General features: G+C 39.9%; 1 protein-coding gene across 1 annotated transcript in view; it reads right to left on the bottom strand.

Moving 5' to 3' along the window:
• Positions 1-2,659: 2,659 nt before the first annotated feature.
• Positions 2,660-20,534, bottom strand: part of LOC112155035 (aryl hydrocarbon receptor) — a 33,058-nt gene continuing 15,183 nt past the window's right edge. Inside the window, exons 3-11 of the mRNA XM_024286404.1 lie at positions 14,167-14,273; positions 12,595-12,684; positions 12,402-12,510; positions 10,083-10,210; positions 9,807-10,009; positions 9,588-9,697; positions 8,476-8,617; positions 6,958-8,398; positions 2,660-5,443 (exon numbers count right to left, since the gene is read on the bottom strand). Coding sequence (XP_024142172.1) covers positions 5,387-5,443; positions 6,958-8,398; positions 8,476-8,617; positions 9,588-9,697; positions 9,807-10,009; positions 10,083-10,210; positions 12,402-12,510; positions 12,595-12,684; positions 14,167-14,273 — 2,387 coding nt within the window. The 3' untranslated portion in view covers positions 2,660-5,386. The remainder of the gene's footprint in view (positions 5,444-6,957; positions 8,399-8,475; positions 8,618-9,587; positions 9,698-9,806; positions 10,010-10,082; positions 10,211-12,401; positions 12,511-12,594; positions 12,685-14,166; positions 14,274-20,534) is intronic.

Raw genomic sequence — 20,534 nt, 5'->3', positions numbered from 1 at the left:
GGGGGGCAGTATTTAAATGTCAGTTGTTATTTTCTCGTCTCATGTTTCTGCATTTCACTGTTTTACACCCGAAAAGAATAAATAACTTTATTTCCAGGTTACAGGGAAAACGTGAAGCAAATGTTTTTATGTTCCAAATATCCTTACATACAGATGGTTTCTAGGAAATGTTAAATTGGTGTTTTTGAGGAACCAAACGGTGATGATATCCCACCTCCGTCAGTAGAACATGTTTATGGTTAGGGGTGTCCAAACTCAGCTTTAAGGAATCATTTTTATATTAATTTGTTTCTCGATCTCAAATGCAACATTATTAAATTATTATTATTTTTTTTAAATCTAAGTTTCTATTGCAATAATTCAACAATCTAAAAAGTTTTGGAGAAGTTCAGATTCATTTAAATTATTTTGTCCTTTTTTGAAACATGTTTAATTTTATTGTAACGTTAAATTTATTCAGAATTTGGCTTTTTCAAGTTTCTTTACAGCAATATTTTCCCCTCTTCTGCTAGTTAAGCAGTTTTGATTTTTATGATCATTTAGCACAATTAAAGGTTTTTGTTGTAGCATTTATATAAAACTTATCAGTTTACTATTGTCCTTTTTTTTTAATTGTATTAATACTATTTTTATTAGAATTTATCAAAATTTCAGAATACTTTTTAGGCTAATTTTAAATTTAGAATATATCTCCACTTTTTGTAGCTAATTTTATTTGTTCCATTGTTTAATGTTTTAACTGTGATTTATTACATTTAACAGATATTCATTTTTTGCGTTTTTATATTTAGGCTAACAGGGTTGAAGATGCTACAGAGTTAGCTTAAAACTCTTATTTTAACAAATCAAATCTTTTGTTAGCATTTAATATTCATGCTCTTTCAGTTTTAACATTTTTTCTTCACTTTTCTTCATTATTTAGCATGGTTAGCTTGTTTTGGCCATCATTCTGTCTTTTACTAATTTAGCAACTGCATCACAGTTTAGCACTAAGCTAGTTTCCCCTTAGCTAGGCTCTGATATTTGATATTTAGCTTTAGTGAGGCTATTTTTGTCATTTAGAATTTTTTTTTAAACAGTCCTACAGTTTTGCTTTATTTATTAACTTTATTTTTACAAAAGTAGGTTTAGCATCACTCATCTTTAGCCTAGCCGTTTTTAAGCTAGTGTGATTTTAGTCAGATTTCTCTAACTTCCATCATGTAGTTTGATAAATATTTAGCTTTATGAAGCTATTTTTGTAATTTAGATTTTTTTTAAACTAGTGTTTCTGCTTTATTTATATTGTGTAAGTTTATTTTTACAAAAGCAGGTTTAGCATCACTCATCTTTAGCCTATAGCCGTTTTAAGCTAGTTTAGCAGTAGGGGAACATTTTGCACTTTTTAACCACATAATTTATAACCTGATCTAAAAACTTTAAGAACATTTTTTTTTAATTGGCAGTTGATTGATCTGATTGAAGTTTGGACACCCCTAAAACGTTCATTTGTGTTCGAGTATGAGGTTAAATGCAGTTACTGATCTGATTCCACAAAACCTCCCACATTACATGGTAAAAAATGTTCATGTCAGCAAAGGAAGGAGTCTAATGAATGTTGGATGGTGCTGAAATGAGATTTCACTTTCATTTGCAGATAAAATCTTTATTCTTTATTATTATAACTATTCTGTGTAAAATGTGAACAAAACTTTTAGCTAACATTGTGAGGAAGGCTGTATTCTTAAATTCAGGTATGTATATAACTTTAATTATTGAAAGCAGATTTTAAAGCACACGACGTTTCCTTGGAATTTGATTTTTTTATTGTAAATATAGAAAATAGGCTGGAAAAAAGTGCCAAACATGTGAGGCTCAATCTGGGTTAATTGGAGGAGTTTTAAGTGTTTCATGAATATTCACTCCACCCCCTCAACAGACCTAAAAATTTTGATTTTTAAGAGAAATCTGTCTCCAAAGCGTCCAGATTTTTACTCACTCGGACCAAAAAGGAGGCGTTTGAGGATGAAACAACTTCCTGTAGATTTTTAGAGTCAATAAAGAATTGCCACATGCAAAACGTCTATGTAATTATTGTGACGAAAAAGAAGTTTTTTTAAAAAAAAAAAACATCAAGACAAGCAAAGAAAGAAGAATCTAAAAGGAAAAACACCAAGAAAGCATCTAATTTATGCCAGTCTGAAGAAGTATTTAGTTGGCATACATTCTACACAACATGTACACGATCTATAGGGCTTGATGAAAACTACAGTTATATCTCATCTTTTTAAGTGGGATAACTTAATAGAGTTGGTGGCTGATTTAATCCTTTTTGCCCCACTTTACTTGCTATACTGTTAAGTATGCATAAGAAAATAAACTTCTAGGGCACTTACTGTGTGCTGAGGGTCTCCATTAAGCTCAATTACTGGGAAAAGGTGAAAAATTAATGAAGAAAACGCGTAACACACCCAAAGTAATATTCTTCAACAGAAGTGTAATAAAAACTTAAGCTTAAAATTGTGATATTTTTGAAAAATATACAAAAGACCTAGAGAAAAACTAAAATATATTAAATATACACATGACAAAAGTCACTTTAAAGCATTAAAATGTTCATTTCTGTTCAGGAAGTGATAGAAAAAGTGGAGAAAGTGTCAAATAAAGAGGCGAGCAGCAGTTTAATGATTGCACACGTTTATGAAAAAGCATTTAACAGTAAACAAAGGCTGGTTATGGTTTCAATAAATGGTACAGATACTGTTTACATACTTGGCTAAATACAAAGTGAATAATTTTTTTCATTTTTATTTTTTAAACAAAGAACACAAATATGGCAGCCGTCAACGTGGCTCTGAATCAACTTTTTTGGCTCCAGGTTTTCTGCTGAACTCAGATCCTTGTTGACAGCGACGAAGGAAACGAGGAAAGAAAAAAAATACTGTGGGATTTTCCTGCGCTGCCACCGCCGCAGGGATCCGGTGAAGCTGCCATGGAAACGCTGATCCTGCTCGGGTTCGTGAAACCGTCCACGCTGATTCTGTAGTGTGAGGGTTTGGAAAGAGGAAGGAAGGAAGGCACTTCTGCGGCGCAGAAACTCAATGCGCTCGGATGTTCCAGTTTACGCTGAACTGGAACGACTATCAGCCGGTTTGGTTTTTGCCCTTTTATTCTGAAAAACTTCAGCAGAACTAAAGTGACAGAAACGATCAGCAAAATACGTTTTTTTTTTAACATCTACAGCTGGAAAAAGAATCTTTTTTTTTTGGCATCGATGGGTTTGAAAGCTTAATGCTAAAGGTCGAGTCCCAACAAGCAGCGAGAGGTCACGATCAGAGCGATTCCACACACGTCCAGCAGAGGGTGCTGAAGGACCGTTTCAGGGAAATAGGGAGGACTCAAAGCACACGAGCAGAACTGTTGGGCTGTAGTGTGACATTTCTGTTCATTTCTGTGAGAAAAGCAGGATTTTGTTTATATCTGACACTGAGCTGGCATACTTTTAAAACAAGTTGGACCATTCCCACTTTTGACACTAACATACAAGCTCCTGAAAACAACTTGAGTGAAAATTTAAACAAATTGTCGGATTGTTGAGAAAACCTTCAGGTTTTATGTAATTTTTTGTTGTTTTTTTTTTCTTTTTTGCAGAAACATTTGACCTCTTGTTGATTTACCATGTTATCTTCATCACCTACTAAAACGCTCTGCTGCTAAACAGTTGTTTGGTTGTTTCACAATTTATTCCAAACATTTTTTTTAATTTTATTTTAGGTTAAATAGAAACTTTCCATGTTTTGTTCACAACCAAAAACACTCAAAACACTTTTCCAGCTTCCGTTCAGCTTTCTTTCAACCTTCTTTCTTTGGTTAAAAGATAATCAAATATTTGTAAAATTTTTCAATATTTTACATTTTCTTTTTAGGTTTCCAAACTTGCTAATTTAGTCAATTTCTTTTATAATTCATAAATCCTTTGATTGTCAAATGTCGTTTTAGTGCTCAATAATATAGCATTAATGACTATTTAGTCCTATTTAGGTTAGCATAGTTTAGCTATTTCTGCTAATTAAAAAGAAAACTTTTTTTTCAATTAAAGAATAATTTAAGGTGTAACTGAAAACAGAAAATAATTCATAACAATAAGAACATTTTTTAGAATTTGGATAATTTACCAAGTTTTCCACTTTTTTTAAAGATCATTTAAATTAATTTATTTTCAATTCTTAGCTAGCATTTTTTTTTAATTACATTTTTTAGAGGTACATGCTAATAAACTTCACGCTTTAGTCTGGTTTGGTTCGCGTTCACATGTCACTTTCAAAGTGAACCAAACTGCCTGGAATAAAAAGGCAGTTCCAGACGTTGCTCACTAGGGGGCGATGTTGCCCAACAATTTTAACCAGTTCACCCCTTCTCCCTCCTGAATTCAGCACTGAGTAGCAGGTTTTGTTTTTTTAAAAATACAGTGCTGATGTCATTTCCTCCCTTCATTTCTACACTTTGGTGCAGATCAAACCCTTCGCAGAAACTCCGGAAACTTTGATTCAGCTTCAACTTTTTCTCCTAAAACGCTGTTAGCAGGCGATCTCCACCTTTAGCATCACAAACCTGCTAAATTAATATAAGGCATTTGGGCGAAAGTTTAGACACCTCTGTGTTAACTTAAGGCTAACTGTGGACGTTAGCAGCACCTAGTGGCCGACGGCGGTACTGCATGTTAAGGCACTTCCATGTGAAAGAACAAAAAAAATAAAAGCAGCCGTCGGTATGACCTCGTTTTAGGACAAAGTTTCCTCCCTGATCGCGGCGATGCGCAGAGAACTGTCCTGGGGCGGCGCTCCAGGTCGCCTCCGGCTTAAGTGCTACAGTTTAGAGACTCCAGAAGTCTGCGTCCGCTGCCGGCGTGCGGGGGAATCCAGTTATACTGCGGCGTGCGCCGGTGCGGTCGGCACAGGTGGGGGTTTCAAGAGCCAAAGCAGAACAGCACAACACAAAAGATAAATACACAACGTCAAACACCAGTCTGAGGGTTTAAATATACAGATGATTCGTCCGTCGTGAGAATCGGCTGAAGGCACGGATCTCCTCGTTTCCACGGAGACCACAAACAAAGCAAAAGTTACTGCGAGGTTCAGCTTTTTCTACATTTTTGGACGTAGTTTCCCTTATAAAGACGTCTTTGGTTGCTTCACCCGAGCCTCCGGCTGCTGCTTGGTAAATGCACTTGTGAATTCATACTTCATTAATGTGTGCGCAATGAAGCGGACAGGCAGAGCAGACAGTAGATGTATAGAAATATATATATAAATGGTACAGAGAGATATAAAATATGCAGTAATAAGAGCGGTGTGAGTATGCGCTGATACAGGCCAACGATGCAGGACGTCCACCTGCGAAGCTCCGCCTACTCCATCAGGTACGTGGGGATGTCCAGAGCAGGACCGCCGAAGAGGCCGTCACTCTGCGGGGAGGAAAAGAGAAAGTTTGAGGATTTTTAGACGGAAAGAAGAGATTTAATCTGGATCTGATTAAAGGAAGTGAAAAATAAGAAAACTGGTTTAAACTCAAAAGTTTAAACTTGATGGAAATATTTAGAAAAACTTAAAAAAAATACTGAAAACTTTAAAAAAAATTAGAAACCTGTAAAAAAATAGAACAATTAAGTTTAATATTAACAGCTGCTGTTGTGTATTTTACTTTTAGTCCTCAATTTCAAACTTAACCTAATTTTCTGTGGGGGCGGAGCTTTGATCCCATTGGCCAATGGGATCTTATGATGGCATCATATCTGCTCCACAACATAAAATAAAAACACATCAAGTTAGGATCTACTCCAAAACAAAAAAAGTTTTGAAATTAAGGACAGAAAGAAAAAAAAAAAGTTGAAAATACAAAACAGCAGAAGGTTGAGGCTGATTTATTGTATAATTGTATTTATTCTTAGTGTGTAACCAGTCAAGATTTATAATGTTCAAATTAAGAGTGTGTACTTGAACGACTACCCACCTTTGGTTTTTAAACAGCGACATCGTTTTAGTTAGATTTTATTGTATAATTTTATTGTATTTTTATTTTTATTATTTTTATTTTTTATTTTTGTATTATTGTGTAACCAGTCAAAAATTGATGTGTTTAAAGTAGGAGTGAGTACTTGAATGACTGCTTACCTTTTGAATGCAAGCAGTGATATGGCTTTTGTTAGATTTGATTGTAATACTTTATTATGTAATCAGTTGTTTGTGGAAAAGTTTAATGTGTGAGTGGGTATTTAATGATTGTTTACATTTATATTGAAGTTTGTATTGCATTGATTTATACTTGTTTGGGGACTACAGATGGAAACTAGCTTCAGCTATAATCTGGTGTAAAGCATCTTTAATGTTTTTGCACATTGTCCCTGTCAAATAAACTACTACTACTACATTTCCACCAGTGCGTCTCCACTTATATTTAAAATATTATTTATATATATTTACTAATTCAAGTTTGTGCCAAAGTTTGTTCCTCTGCATTGCAAGCTTTACGCAGGACTTCAATTTCAGTCCACTGATGCATCAAATTTGTGGTAAAATCCAGAAAAACAGGAAAGATTTCAAAATAAATATTTAGTTGCATTTTCAAGTAAAAAAACATTATATAATGTCATATTTAAAGTGACAACGACATAAAAACACAACAAATAGTTTAACTCGCAAGTACAATATTAGGATAATTTACGACACAAACCCGTATTTTAGAAGAAGAAAAGAAAAAGTTTTGGACGAGCTACTCAGCGTGGGGGAGGGGAGGACAAACCACTCCTTCAAGAGCCATGGGGGAGGGGGGACGGACTCCAGACGCAAAAGAAAAAACCTAAGGGTCACGGCTAGCTTCTTAGCTAGCTCGCTAACCAGTTTGTTTTGGTGAAGTTAACAAACGGAGGATTCTTCTGGAATCAAAGTCTTGAATACGAGAAGATGCTCATATGCCGCTCACCTTTGCCTGCCCCACGCCGTTCAGGTAGTGCTTATTGTTGTTGTGTGCGAGTTCAGCACCGGGTGGCGCCATCAGCGGGTTAATGGCGCCGCCCTCCTGGTTGGTCGCCACCTCGCCGCCTCTCCACCGGAAGCGGCAGAAGCCTGGAAGAGGATTCCCGCCGAGCCCAGAGGACTCGCCGTGAGGCGGGACGTTGCCCCCCGATGGGCCAGAGGAGAAGTGCGTCTCCACCATGCAGCTCTGGGGGGGCGCCGTCTGCCCCCCCGCTGGCCAGAACTGTGGGAATGTTTGTCTTTCTGTGCTCTGGAACGGGGGCGCACTCTCGTGTCCATTTTGCATTACGCCACTGTACGGCAGCGTCTGGCTCTGAGTCCACGGCTGGACCGGGTCGCCCAGCACTCCAAACGCTGCACGTTTCTGAATCGGCGCCGGAAAGCCCGCCGGACCGGTCGATGCGTTTGGAGAGGTGAAGTTCATGCAGGGAATCACAGGCGGAAGTACGCCGCCCTGTGGGAGAAGCGGCCCGTTTCCTGTCACGTTCGGCGGCTGGACTCGAACCGAACCCACGTTTGGACGACCTGGCGGCGCCAGCTGACACTCCTGCAGAGCGGGGATGTCCGCGGAGATGTCGGGAATGGCGAGCTCCGGCAGCTCGTCTGACAGCGTGAAGATGTCCTGCAGCTGCAGCTGCTGCAGAGGCGGCAGACCGCCGTCGGCTGCAGGAAGCAGACGCTCCTGGGGGGCCGGATGGGGGGGCGGGAGGCCGTTCGCCATAGAAAACATTCCGATCGGGCTCTGAGCCGCAAACGGCGAGGGATCGCACAGCTCCGAGGCGGGGAAGGAGTCCGCCAGGCAGCTGGGAGGGTTCCCGCTCAGAAACTCCTCCCCCTTCTTGAACACGGAGTCGATGTAGTCGAAGATGTCCTCACTGAGGAGGTCGGCGGGCGGTCTCTGCAGGTCCGACTCCAAGTTGAACCTCTTGAGCGCGCGTTCCCACTCCGCCGTGTCGTCCGCCTGCAGCTGCTCCAGAACCTCCTCGAACTCGCCGTTCTGCGACAGACGCTCCAGGCTGTCCACCATGGCGAGGATGGAGCGCTGCTCCTCCTTCACCTCCAGAGTCTCCGCCGCGGGGGCGTCGCCCTCCTGCCGCGGGTCGCTGGCGATGCTGAGCAGCGGGTGGCTGTCCATGAACACCTGGTCGATGTTGAGCGGCGGCTCCACCCTCTGGGCGTAGATGCCTTCGTCCTGCCGCAGGAAGCTGTCCAGCAGGGACCCGGGCAGCACGTCCTTCTCCGCGGCGCTGTCGCCGAACATCTTGTCGAACTGGAACTGCATGACGTCCACGGTGGGCCCGGTGTTGTAGAGGATGGCCTCGCCGGTGGTGCAGCTGAAGGGCAGCTGCAGCCGCCGCTGCCGCAGGTACTCCTCCCCCTCGGCGTTCCTGCAAGAGAGCCGACAGCAAACTGAGAGGTCTGCGCTCCGCCCGGCGCCGGGAGGCGGCAATCGGCGAGCGCTCACGTCAAAGCCCGCTGGTACGCGATGATGAACTCCGGCCGTCCTCCGATGTAGGTCAGCTTGGCGTTGGACTTCACCCACAGCCAGCCTTTGGACTTGCTGAGGAGTCGGAACACCGTCAGTCCGCTCTCGCCGGTTTTGATCACTGCGGCGAGAAATAAATCATGTTGGAGGTCAGATTTACAAAGACTTTTGGTGCTTTAGCTTCTGAAACGTTTAAACGGTTTTATTTCAAACGTTCGCTCGGAGGAGATTTGACAAACAAAGCAATAAAAATGCAAAAATCCTGAAGGAAAGAGAGATGCTGCTGATATTTTTGATATTAGGCTTGCAGGATGAGGTGCTGAATTAAGACTTAGAGAAACAGGAAGTCCCACTCTGATCCTCTTTTAAAAAGCTCCTCTGTGGTCTTCTGAATATGCTGTTTTTAGTCATTTTTTAATAAAAACCCCATTTGCTGAGAGTTCTCTGTTCACATGCTCTCCCACTAGCTTACCGCCCGTCATGCTAACATTAGCGATGCAACCAAAATGGCGAGCATTGCCCACAAGTAACCATGGAAACCCATTATACCAGTGAAATCTACAGAGGATCTCAGATATGAAAGAAGCTCACTATGTAGCAAAATATTTTACTTTTTTAAGCTTAAAATAGTGGATTCTAACACAATTATATTAATATATAACTCTTTAATTCTCATTTTTCTAATGATTTTTGAATTTTCTGCCAAAAAAATAAGTAATACATAAAATTTTAATTCTTAAAACAATTTGTTCACCAGATGTACTTTTTGTTTTGGTCACTAGCTCTTCTTGTGAACAGTAGCTTCTTTTTTGCCTTTTTTTTATTTGGTATGTTAAGAAATATCAAGTTTTTTTTCCAAACAATTATATTTTATCTAATTTAAATTTTATTTGATGTATTTTGAATTTTTCTCAGAGTGATCATCTTTACTAAATATTAAAATCTGTGCTTTGGGTTAAAAAATGTTTTAACTTTAGATATTAAGCCAAAAATGTGGTTTACTAATCAACTTTCATTCATATTGAACTTTAAAACATATTTTCACCAAATTCCATGAATATAATTTATGATGTAAAGCCCGATCTACGTACTGCGGATGTGGTTGTCGGCGCAGTACATCATATCGGCGGCGTGGATGAATTGGTAGCCGGAGCCTTTCATGCACAACTCAGTCTCTGAATATCCCAGAATAATCTTCCCCCTGCAAAACAACAGGAAAAAACAGTGAAGGCCGTGTTTCTTACCATGAGGCTTTTATTCTGAAAGGTTAACTAGAGGAAGGAGCGTGGAGAAGAGGCCGTGTGGAGCACCTGCTGTCCACGCCGGTGGGTGTGAAGTCCAGCTTGTGTTTGGTCTTAAAGAGGAGCATTTTGGCGCGGATCTCCACGATGGACGGAGGCTGGACGGGCATGGCGATGGCGAACAGAGCCAGCTGGGGGCGGGTACAACCGCCGTTCTCCACCTGGAGGTTCTGACCGTGGAGATACTTCAGCCGTCCCTGAAACTTCAGAGCCTAACAGGGAGAAGACTCTAGTTATTGACATGTTTGTGGGGTTTTTTTTCTCCTTTTCTGGATTCGGACTCACCAGGAAGCCGGAGGAGTTGTCCAGGAGGCAGCGGAAGCGGCAAACGAAATTCCTCTCGAGGAAAGAGGAGTTCTCTGGAGGAAGCTGCTCGGGATTGTACATGACGGTGGTGCTGTGACCCTGTGATACTGAGAAGCAGAGAGGAACAGCTGACTTCTTCTGGTTAAGACATGAGCAAAAATGAACCAAACTATCGACTTTCTGAACTGAAATTCATCCAAAGTCTCAAAACTCCGCCTCCACACTGCTTTTATTTAATGGATTTGACTGTAATTATTTGTTTTTTCATTATTATTGTATGTTGTTTAGCGATTTTATGCTCTGTAATTTGGTTGCTGTATGATTGATTGATTGACTGAACTCATCATTTCAGCCTCATTTGGTTGCAGTTCCTAGTTTTGACACAAGAAGGAGCAGCTCATGCAAACAGCTTTCTCACAAAATGTAATTTTATTTTAAATGTACGACTAAAAACAGCAATTATTAACTTTTTTTTTTTTTTTAACTTTTCCTGGATTTTCATCATCTGTAAATTTAATTTCTTAAAGTATCCTGCTTTGGATGAGTTTTTTTTCTATTATTGAATATTTATATACAATTGAATTAATAAATTGTCAAACGTGTTTTAGTAACAAGTTCAAAGCTAAATTTGTTTTGATTATTTACAATTTTTAATGAAATTACTGCTTTCTTAGTAGTTCATCTAAGTAAAGTCTTTGAGTCTTGATAATAGTTTTTATCATTATTGTCAATATTAGATTTTTAATACTCAATGTAAAGGTGTAAACCTGTGATAAATGGAGTTTATTTTTGAATTAAAGTTTGTTGTTAAATACAGTTTATTTGTCGGTAATACTCCCAGGTATTTTGCTGAGGAATTTTTTTTTGTTTTAATAATAATATTAAAATTTATTTTTTTTGTAATATTTAGCATCAGGCAATTTATTTAGTCCCATAGCTCTGCTAATTTTTGTTTTAGAAATGTAGCATTTTAGCATTGAAATGTGAACTTTTTAAAAAGGAAATTGCTATTAATTCTTAGCATTAAGTTCACTTGTTTCAATATTAATCAGCTGTTTGAAACTATTTAAAAAAAAACATTTTGGTGATAATTTTGTGTTTATTGTTTTTACATGAAATTTTGTAAACATTAGCTTAATGCCCATATTTTAGTTTTTAGCATAAAACTTCTTAGAATCAATCTAATAGCTTTTATTTTAAAAGTAAAAAAAAAACTAAGCTCAATTTTACTAGAGCTAATTTGAAATATAGCATTTATGTGAATAAATTAACATGAAATACGTATTATAAAATTTGATTTAAACCTAAACAGTTTGTTAAACAAATAGTATAACTTTGTAGAACATTGTTAACAGCATCAAACTAATATGCTTCATTTTTTAAAACTGTCCCCTTTTTAAGCCAATTTCATATTCAGCATGTTTGCATATAATTAGAAAAGATATCAATAAGTGTAAAAGTTTTAAACATAAAAGATTAAACTGTTGTCAAGCTAATATTTCTCGCTTTTTAGCACTAATAACTTCATTGACTTTCTTAAGCTAATTTTTTAAGCAAAAAAATGAACTCCAACAGGAAAATATCCATCTTTTGTTATTGTTTATCTTATACATTATAACTAACACAAATATTTTATAAATAGCGACAAAGCTAGGCACATTTTTGCATTTTCATTATATTACCATCCATATGAGTTGCACTATGCTAACTTTTTGTTGACATTTAATTATTGACAGTTAATTAACAATTTAATTTATACCATTTATACTCAGAATTCGAGAAAATAAATCGTTAAGTTTATATTTTAGCATAAAAAACAAATATTTTTCTGTATCAGTCGATGAGTTGTTACCAGTTAGCATCAAGTTCACAACTTCTATGTTATTTTCACCTCTATTTCACTTTAGTTTCATATTCATATCTTGGGATTAAAAATACACCAGCTGCAGATTTTAAATTTATTTTTTTTTCTTTACTTATTTTGTTAACATGAACATTTCATGAAGTTTTCAGTTAATTTTTCTCTAGTCGTATCAGTTGTTTTTCAGCAGCTTTTTGATCAACTGAAACAAAGTTTTCTGCCACAATTTAAAACAATATATTATAGAGGAAGACATATTTCTTCATAGAAGTCATGGGGGGCTGATTTTGAAACTGTTGAAGTGACGAAAGACTGCACATGTATGAGGAAACATCATTCCAACTCGTAAAACAAGAAGAGAAAGTGAAGCGGATCAGGAGTCGTTTTCTGGACGTGGTTCTGGCCTAAAACCTCTTTGCACCCCGTGTGTCGCTCACCCTGCTCGTCGGCGGTGGGGGGGTTCAGAGCGAAGTGAAGCTGCTCTCGGAAGGTGGCGCGGTCATCGGTGTGGATGAGCTCGAACACGCTCTGGTGGACCACGTCTGACTGCAGACGGAAAGCAAAGCACGCGGTTTAAGCTAGCAGCTGCAAGAGCAGACACGCTCGGGGGGGAGGAGTCTGCAGCCTCACCTGATGGAAGCCCAGGAAGTCCTTGACGGTGGGGGAGACGTAGAACACCAGCCCCTCCGAGGTGACCACCATCACGAAGCCGTCCAGGCTCTGCAGTCGGCACAAACACACACTCAGCTGAACGTCCCCCCCACTGAAGTGCTGCAGCACTTTAACAAGTGTGAACATGTGTGAACGAGAACATTGTTCCGGGGAAACAAACAAATCACAGACGTGACACCAAACTATTCTATTCCACCAAAAACAGGAGGAAGAACGGTCTCTGGGATGAGAAGCGTTTCCACAAGGCGACTGACTTTGATCTACAGCACGTGTCAAAGTCTAGGCCCGGGGGCCGGATCCGGCCCTCCAGATCATTTCATTGTTATTAACTTGTATAATTTTGACAAAATATGTTTTTAAAAAGAGTAAAATATTGAAAGTTATTTAAGGTTTCTGTTGATTTATTCTGGAATAATATTCCTGCAATTTTATTATTCATAATGTTAAAAAGTTACGGTTTTAAAATAAAAAAAAAATGGCATTTTGTTAGCTTTTTGGATTATTTTGGCATTTACTAAGATTTTTTTTAGGCTATGTTGGAGTTTAGCTAATATTTCAGCTACATGCTAGCTGTTTTTGTCTAACCCAAGTTTTTTTTATATGTTTTTAAGTTAATTTGACATTCAGCTAATAGTTTAGCTGGCTATTAGCTTCAGCGTTTTCAGCTATTAGTGTCAGTGATTTCAGCTATCATTTTCAGCGGCCAAATTCAGCGTACCGAATTCAAACTAGCATTATCGGGGCTAATATTATATAATCTAGTTCATAATTGTGTAACGGTTTTAAAATGTAGTTTTAGAGTGTTCAATAAATGTTTATCCTGTTCGGCCCACGACCTAACGAGTGTTTTGGATTTCAGCCCTCAGTGCGATCAAGTTCGACACCCCTGATCTACAGCCTCCTTAACCTTTTCTTTGTTGTCCTGTAATTTTTTAATCGTTAACACGATCAGCATAATTTGAGCTGCTTTTCTCCTTCAAAATCTGCTGGAATTAAAAATGACAGAATGTTAATGATTTCATGTTTAACCGGTGACGCCTCATGTGTTAAAGGGTTAAGCTAACACAAAGTGTTAATAATATGGATCACTTTTTGTTCCTCCTTGTGGTTCCAGAAGGAAAACACTATAATTATCAAGTTTTTTTTGTTTATTTATCTAAAGGACTAATTTTGGCACGGTGAATATAAACAAAAACAAGCTAGATGCTAGCCACTCCTCCACAGGAGGACATGCGGTTCGATTCCCCTGCAGTAAAAACCAAGCTGACAGCCACAATATTACAAAACCCTTTAATACGTCTAAAAGTGGACCAGTCACAAAGTTAATTGACGTTTGACCCTAAAGGTAATTTTAAATCTAATCGCTGCAGAGGTCCCCGTGGTATTGTTGCCTGGGCCCCCAAACTGCTGGTTGGGAGAATCCAGCAGTTTTTCAAAATAAAACTTCCTTTAGAATCAAATTCTAAATCAAATCATGAGCGTCTGTGCTTGTGAGGAAGCTCCAGCTTCACTTATACTTGAGTTCGTTACCTGCAGCAGCAGCTCCCGCTCAGACAAGCCGCTGATGTCCAGACTGCCCCCGTTCTGCCCGTTGACTCCGAGCGCCAGGCGCCCGCCGTTTCTGCCCTTCATGGTGGCTGCAGACACAAAGCCAGAACAGAGAGGCGGTTCAGACATCCACGGAAAGAACGGCGAGCCGACTCCACTCTGGAGCTGGCAGAGGCCGCGGTCACAGCTGCCAGAGAACGGCGCTCAGACAACCGTTTCAAGGTAGGAGTTATGGAAAGCTGGCAGCAGAGCCGTTCACCTGAAACCCGTCAGCGCGGAGAGAACTGTACGCTCATTGTTTGCTGTGGATTCAGCTTCTCCTGGAAATGAAGACATTTCACAGGTCAAGACTCTTCCAGCTTTTTGCCCTGCAGCCTCATTCAGAGATCTTTCACTTTCAGCTGCAGCGAGACGCGATCGGTCTGCTGAGACGTCGTTTCAGGAAGAGTCAAAGCAACTTTTGTCTGAATTCTAGAGCTGTGGATTCATAGTTGGGATGAGATCACACTTGATTTACAAAAACAATTCACAGATCAATCCACAGTTCTCATTATTTAATATATACCTTTAGAACAGGAGATCAGAATGAACACAACTGATGAAAACACAAAGATTTAAAAAGAAAGACATTTTAATTGATTGATTTGACCTTCTGGTTAATTTCAGCAGTAAACAAACCTTAAATGTTATTTTGGATCATTTAACTACAAATCCTGAAAATGTTTTCTACAATTTTTACATTCTAAAAGTTTAAGTAGGGATCGACCAAAATGATTTTTCAAGGCCAATACCAATATTCTTTAAGTCTAGGCGGCTGTAATTTAGGCAGATAATCATTAAAGAGAACCTATTGGCATTAAATTTTAAAATAATACAAACTACAAAAAGTCTCAGACATTAACTGCTTATTTCAAAAACATAAAAAAGCAAATAAATATTCCTTAAAGGTGCAATTTTACAGTGTTTGTTAAGCCTGATACTGATCAGTGCCGATGTTTGTATTGGTTGACCGCTGGTTCTAAGGCCTTGCATTTTGGTGGAACGCCAGTGTTGTGCTGTGGTACGTTCCCCCTGCCAGAATGTGTGTCCCCGGTCTCAGAGATCATTGATTTGTTTTGTTATAATCATATTTTGCCCCTAAAAGCGTAAGAAGAAGGTGGATGATAACGACAGACTTTATTCAAGGGCTTTTGTGGGTTTGAATTTTTTTTTTTTTTTTTTTTTTTTAACAACATATTCTACGTAAAAAGAAAGAGGCCAGAATCTGTGCTCCCCAATTATTTGTGATAGAAATGACAAATATTTCATATTTTGTCTATAGTTATGCTTCCATAACAAAGTCACTTTCATAAATCATGTTTCTTATCCTATATTACTCAAACAAAGATCGCTTTTCTTTCTTTTTTTAACAGAAAAAGCTGTCGTATTACAAAGAATATAACACTAAAGTAAAAAAATAAAGTATAGTGTACTCATTCACCTTCTTCGTATGCTTTTTGGGACAAAATATGATTATAACAAATCAAATCATCGATGTCTGAGAGCGGGGACACACATTCTGGCAGGGGGAACATATCTTGGCACAACACCTGTATGAAAAGCTGCTTCTCTTTGCTGCAGAATCTGCTGGAATTCTGTTGATTGTGTCATCAGTTAAAGAGTTTCCAGAATCAAAAGAATGAAGCTAATGCTCTGGTTCGAAAGCAAATGTGTTATTTCAGAACTTATGTCAGAAAACGAAACTTCAGTCTAGTTTTTTTTTCAACTACAAAAAAAAAAAAAAAAAAAAACACTCAATAGTTTTACTTTGAAAACAGGAAGCTTCACAGACATTTTATTTTAACAATTTATTTACTTCCTGCGACAGCAACACATTCAGCTTTTGTTGGGTAAACGGTAAATGGTGTACTTGTACAGCGTCTTTCTACCTTCCTTGAAGCCCCAAAGCGCTTTACAGTCACATACATTCACATGATGGTGGCTCTGCTGCTCAACACTGGCGCCAACTTTCCTCCAGAGACAATGTGGGGTTCAGCGTCTTGCCCAAGGACACTTCGACACAGGTACGGGCAAGGCGGGAATCAAACCCGCAATCTTCTAATCAGGAGTCGACCGCTGCACCACAGCCGCCCCAAGTTCATAAAATTAAAATCCAACTTTATTCTGCATTACAGAGCAAAATGTACATTCTTCCTGAATCATATTTTTACTACCTGCTACTATATTTATAAAGATTGTGATAAAAAAAATAAAAAAATAAAAAGCGATTTTCGAAAGTTTTATATTCTAAAATGTCAAAAATCACAAAGGGATGTTTTAAACTTTTAACACCTAAAACTGTCAACAGCAAAAGCAAAATAAGACACTCTGAACTTCATTAAGTATTCAACTGTTTATACAATTAACATAAATCCAGCGGATTCCAGCGCAACGAAGAGCGTCAGAATCTGCTGGTTTAGTGTTAGACAGTGTTGCAGATCAGCATGAAGCAGTTTTTCTCTGTTTTCAGAAACCGTTGAATTTAGGTTAATTACGTAAACAGTTAAAGAGTTACGATAAACCTAAAACTCTTGTGTTAACGGGATAAGCGTTGGCGCAATGTGGCGGCTTTCCTGTAGGTGGAGCCACCATCACCTGACACTTTTTTTTTCTCAAATTAACAGGATGTGTGATCAATTTTGTGTTTTTACGATTTGTTTTTATTTTTATTCCAACAGATGCATTAACCTCAGTGATAAAAACTGAATTTATTTTTAACTTTCGCTGCTAAAATGAATAAATGAAGGTAAAGCTGTGAATTCACGTCACTCTGGATGATTGATCACAAATGATGGTTATGAAAAACCTACAGAGGAATCTAAAGTTAGACTTAAAATGCTGCCTCTCCACCAGAGCCATACAACTGCTCTGTCCGTCTGCGCATGCGCAGGAGCGCAGCCTCTTGCAGCTGCTCTCCAGGGACGTCTGTGGGCAGCAGCCAGCAGGAGCGCGTCTCTTATCTGGATGACCACTACAGGAAAATCCCCGGATGCGGCCTCTCCCAGCGCCTCCGTCCAGGCAGGCCTGTCACGCAACTCCTCTAAGGAGGCGAGGGGGGCCCCAGCGCAGGCGGGAGCACTCCCACGGCTTCAGCACGAATCACACCTCCTCAGCGCCGCCCGCTCACGGGAACACCGCCAGGAGGAAAGGAAATAAACGCAGAGCGAGCCAAGCGGCATCGATCCACCGCCGCAGCGCGGCCAGGCTCCGCCCCCTCCGCTCGCGTGCGTAAACGGGCCTCTCTGCGGCTCCGTTTGTTTTCATTCCACCCTGGCGCTCTGCCTCCTCGGCTGCAGCGCTGCTGCGTGCAGAGGTGCAATAACAGTCGGAGCGGGGGTCAGAGGGGTCCTGCAGAACGCCAGAGACGGACCCACGTTCCCATCAGCATCAAAGGAGCTGCAGCCGCAGGGGGCGGGGCCTGTCAGGGACCAATGGGACGACACACGACTGGAGTCCCCGCAGGGTTCACAGAGTTTCGTGTCTCAATGCCAAACAGATATGACTTTAATGGTCACAAACATGAAGGAAATTTCTGTTTTAATTCTAGATTTAGCAGGAAATTTAAAAAGAGATAAAATTTTTTTGTCACAAATACAAAAACAAAACATCAAAAGGATAAAAAAAAAAAAAATCAAACAGAGTTCCACTGGACTCCACTAGAACAGTCATTCAGTTTAAGATCCGCCCCCTCTGGTCCGAATTAAGAGAACTGAGTGACTCCTCCCCCTACAGTTCCAAACAGGAAGTACTAAGTCAAATCAGTCCCCATTTGTAAGCGATACAGTTGCAGCCATGTTGGTACCAGAAATTGCCAGTGAGCAGTGATTGGTCCGAGTCGCTTTGAGTGTACGTTTCTATGGTAACCACTTATAAACAATCAGGAGCGAGCTTGTTTGAAGGCCACACCCCCTACCACTTAATAGTGGGCTACACAAAATCCGTTTTTCAACTATTTTGATTGATGAACATGGGAGCCAGCAGGCTCCACCCACTTACTGAGGCATCTGATTGGTTTATAACTTAAATAACTTGCAAAAAAAGAAAAAAATGTAATGAAAAAAAAAAAAGTCAAATTGGGACCAATAAAAAAAAACAGAGTGTAAATTGGACAGAATTACAAAAAATTTGAAGGAAAATGAGTAAAAATGAAACTTGAATAAAAATAACTGTTACCAAATAACAAAATTATGGTTATCTACATTTTCAACTTTGTAATTGTTTCTCCCTCTTTTCTTTCTACATCGTAGTATTAGGTCAACAAAAAAAAATAATTACGACATTTTTCTCGTACATTTACAAAATTTAAAGTCGTAACTAAAAAAAAAATGTTTGTTTTAAACTAGCCTTAATACTCATAATTCTTAATTTCATTTTGTAGCTGAGCTGACCCCGTTTTTACGTGGGGGCGGGGCTTTCAGCTCATTGGCTATCGGGACATGATTTCTACCTAGTGACAGAGGGGACGGACTCTACACTACACATTTTCACACTTTTCTGTCTTGTTTGAAACTCTTACAGTTCAAACCAGATCAAATAAGTTCAGTAATAGAATGAAAAAGATCTGATCACGATAAAGCTTTATGTAAAGTTGGTGAGCTGCATGTCCCGCGTCTCCATAAAACACGGCACAGAAGAGATTGATTGACAAGCTCAACAGCTAATTTGCTTTTAAAACAGGCGTCAAAGTCAAGGCCCAGAGGGGGCGGATTATTTTATATTATTGTTATTAAAGGCTCAATGTTATGTTGTGAAGCAACACTACGATTATGGAGGCTGAGAAATCAATTACTGTATAATGAGATGATGATCTATGGCTTTCTTGTTGGAACACAGCATTTAACACCACCAGGAAATATTTCATGTACATCAAAATATTTTGGGGATTTTTATAAGGCTAATTTTTCATATAAAACTAAGTAAAAGTAAAGAATTTGAGTGTTTTTTCTTTTAACGTTTATTTATTTAAAACTTGTATAAAATTGGCCTGCTTTAAAATTATCTGATTTGACCCAATAAAAAGTGAGGATAATCAAAAAAATGTATTAAAACAAGAATGTTTATTCTGACCAACACTTGGTTATTTCTCAATAGAAGTCTTTGGGATTTAGGCTTCTTGGAACGAACAGGCACTTCCTGTGTGTGAGAGGGAGGGGCCACACAGTCCAGTTCTCTATATAGAGTCAATGATTGAATCTCCAAGGGGATGTGAATAAATGAATATTTTGTGGTTCCTCTCCATGTTCTGCTAAGCAGAGAAAATGGGTGCAAAAGCTGCAGTCAAACCCGTGAAACCAGAGACGTTAGATGGATGTCTGTTTACTACAGAATCTCCACACTCTGCCTTGGTTGCGGGGGTGTAGCTCAACGCCGGGGGCCCCGTTTCTACAGCTTCCTGTTTCAGAGGACAGAGAACACACAGACAGAAGGCTTTGGACAGCAGACCTCAGGGTGAAGTGGTGTGTTTTTCAGGCATGTTTACATGTCAGACAAAAATACAGAACAATAACAGAAAAAAAAATGAAACTGAAAGTCAGCCAGAAAAAACAAACATGTGAACGGAGCGGCTCTGCACGCCGTGTCGACTTCAAAGCCGGAGGAAGCGGTCCAGAGCTGAGGCACGAAAACTCAGGAGAAAAGGAAATGCTGTCACGGGCTGGAGGCCCGCCAGCCGCTCAGAGGCGGTGCGAGCACGCCAGCAATGCATGGGGGAATACTATCTTGATTTAGAATTATTTAGTTCCAGTAGATCCTGAGCAGAGATCGCTGTTCTCACGCAGATGTGCAGGAAGGGCGGCGGGCGCTCGGCCTGCAGGTTCCTCCTCCAGCCCGCGGGTTCAGCCTCTGACGGGGAGGGGTCGGGTCTGAGAGGTTCTCTGGACTGGTTCTGATGGCGTTCCTGGAGGAGGAGGTCCTCCAGAGCCACCGAGCTTCTCCTGCAGTAGTCGAAGTGTTGCCACATGAAGTCCGTCTGCTGCTAAAGCCGCAGATTCCCGTCCAAGCCCTCCGACAAATCTCCTAATCTGGATCCAGCTGCCGGCAGGAAGTCAGCGGCATGAGGAGGCGGAGCTACAGAGCCTGAAAGGCCAAAAGGGGGCCGGGAATTGCAGCCTGACCCCACGGTACGCCGGTAGACACTCCCCTCTCTCGTATGCAGTCAGTGAACGTGCTCAAGCGTTACCACGGTGACGGTGATTGCTAAAAGGCCCGGGACGTTTTCTTTTTTTTGGACGCCGCTTCTCGGGTTTCCAGCGGCGTCACACCGACATGTCAGCAGCGGCGAGCTTTCCAAAACATCCACAGCTGCCTTGCGC

Source organism: Oryzias melastigma, linkage group LG21, assembly GCF_002922805.2.
Source record: "Oryzias melastigma strain HK-1 linkage group LG21, ASM292280v2, whole genome shotgun sequence".
NCBI lineage: Eukaryota > Metazoa > Chordata > Actinopteri > Beloniformes > Adrianichthyidae > Oryzias > Oryzias melastigma.
Note: the sequence above shows the minus strand (reverse complement) of the source record. Positions and strands in the feature narration are given on the sequence as shown.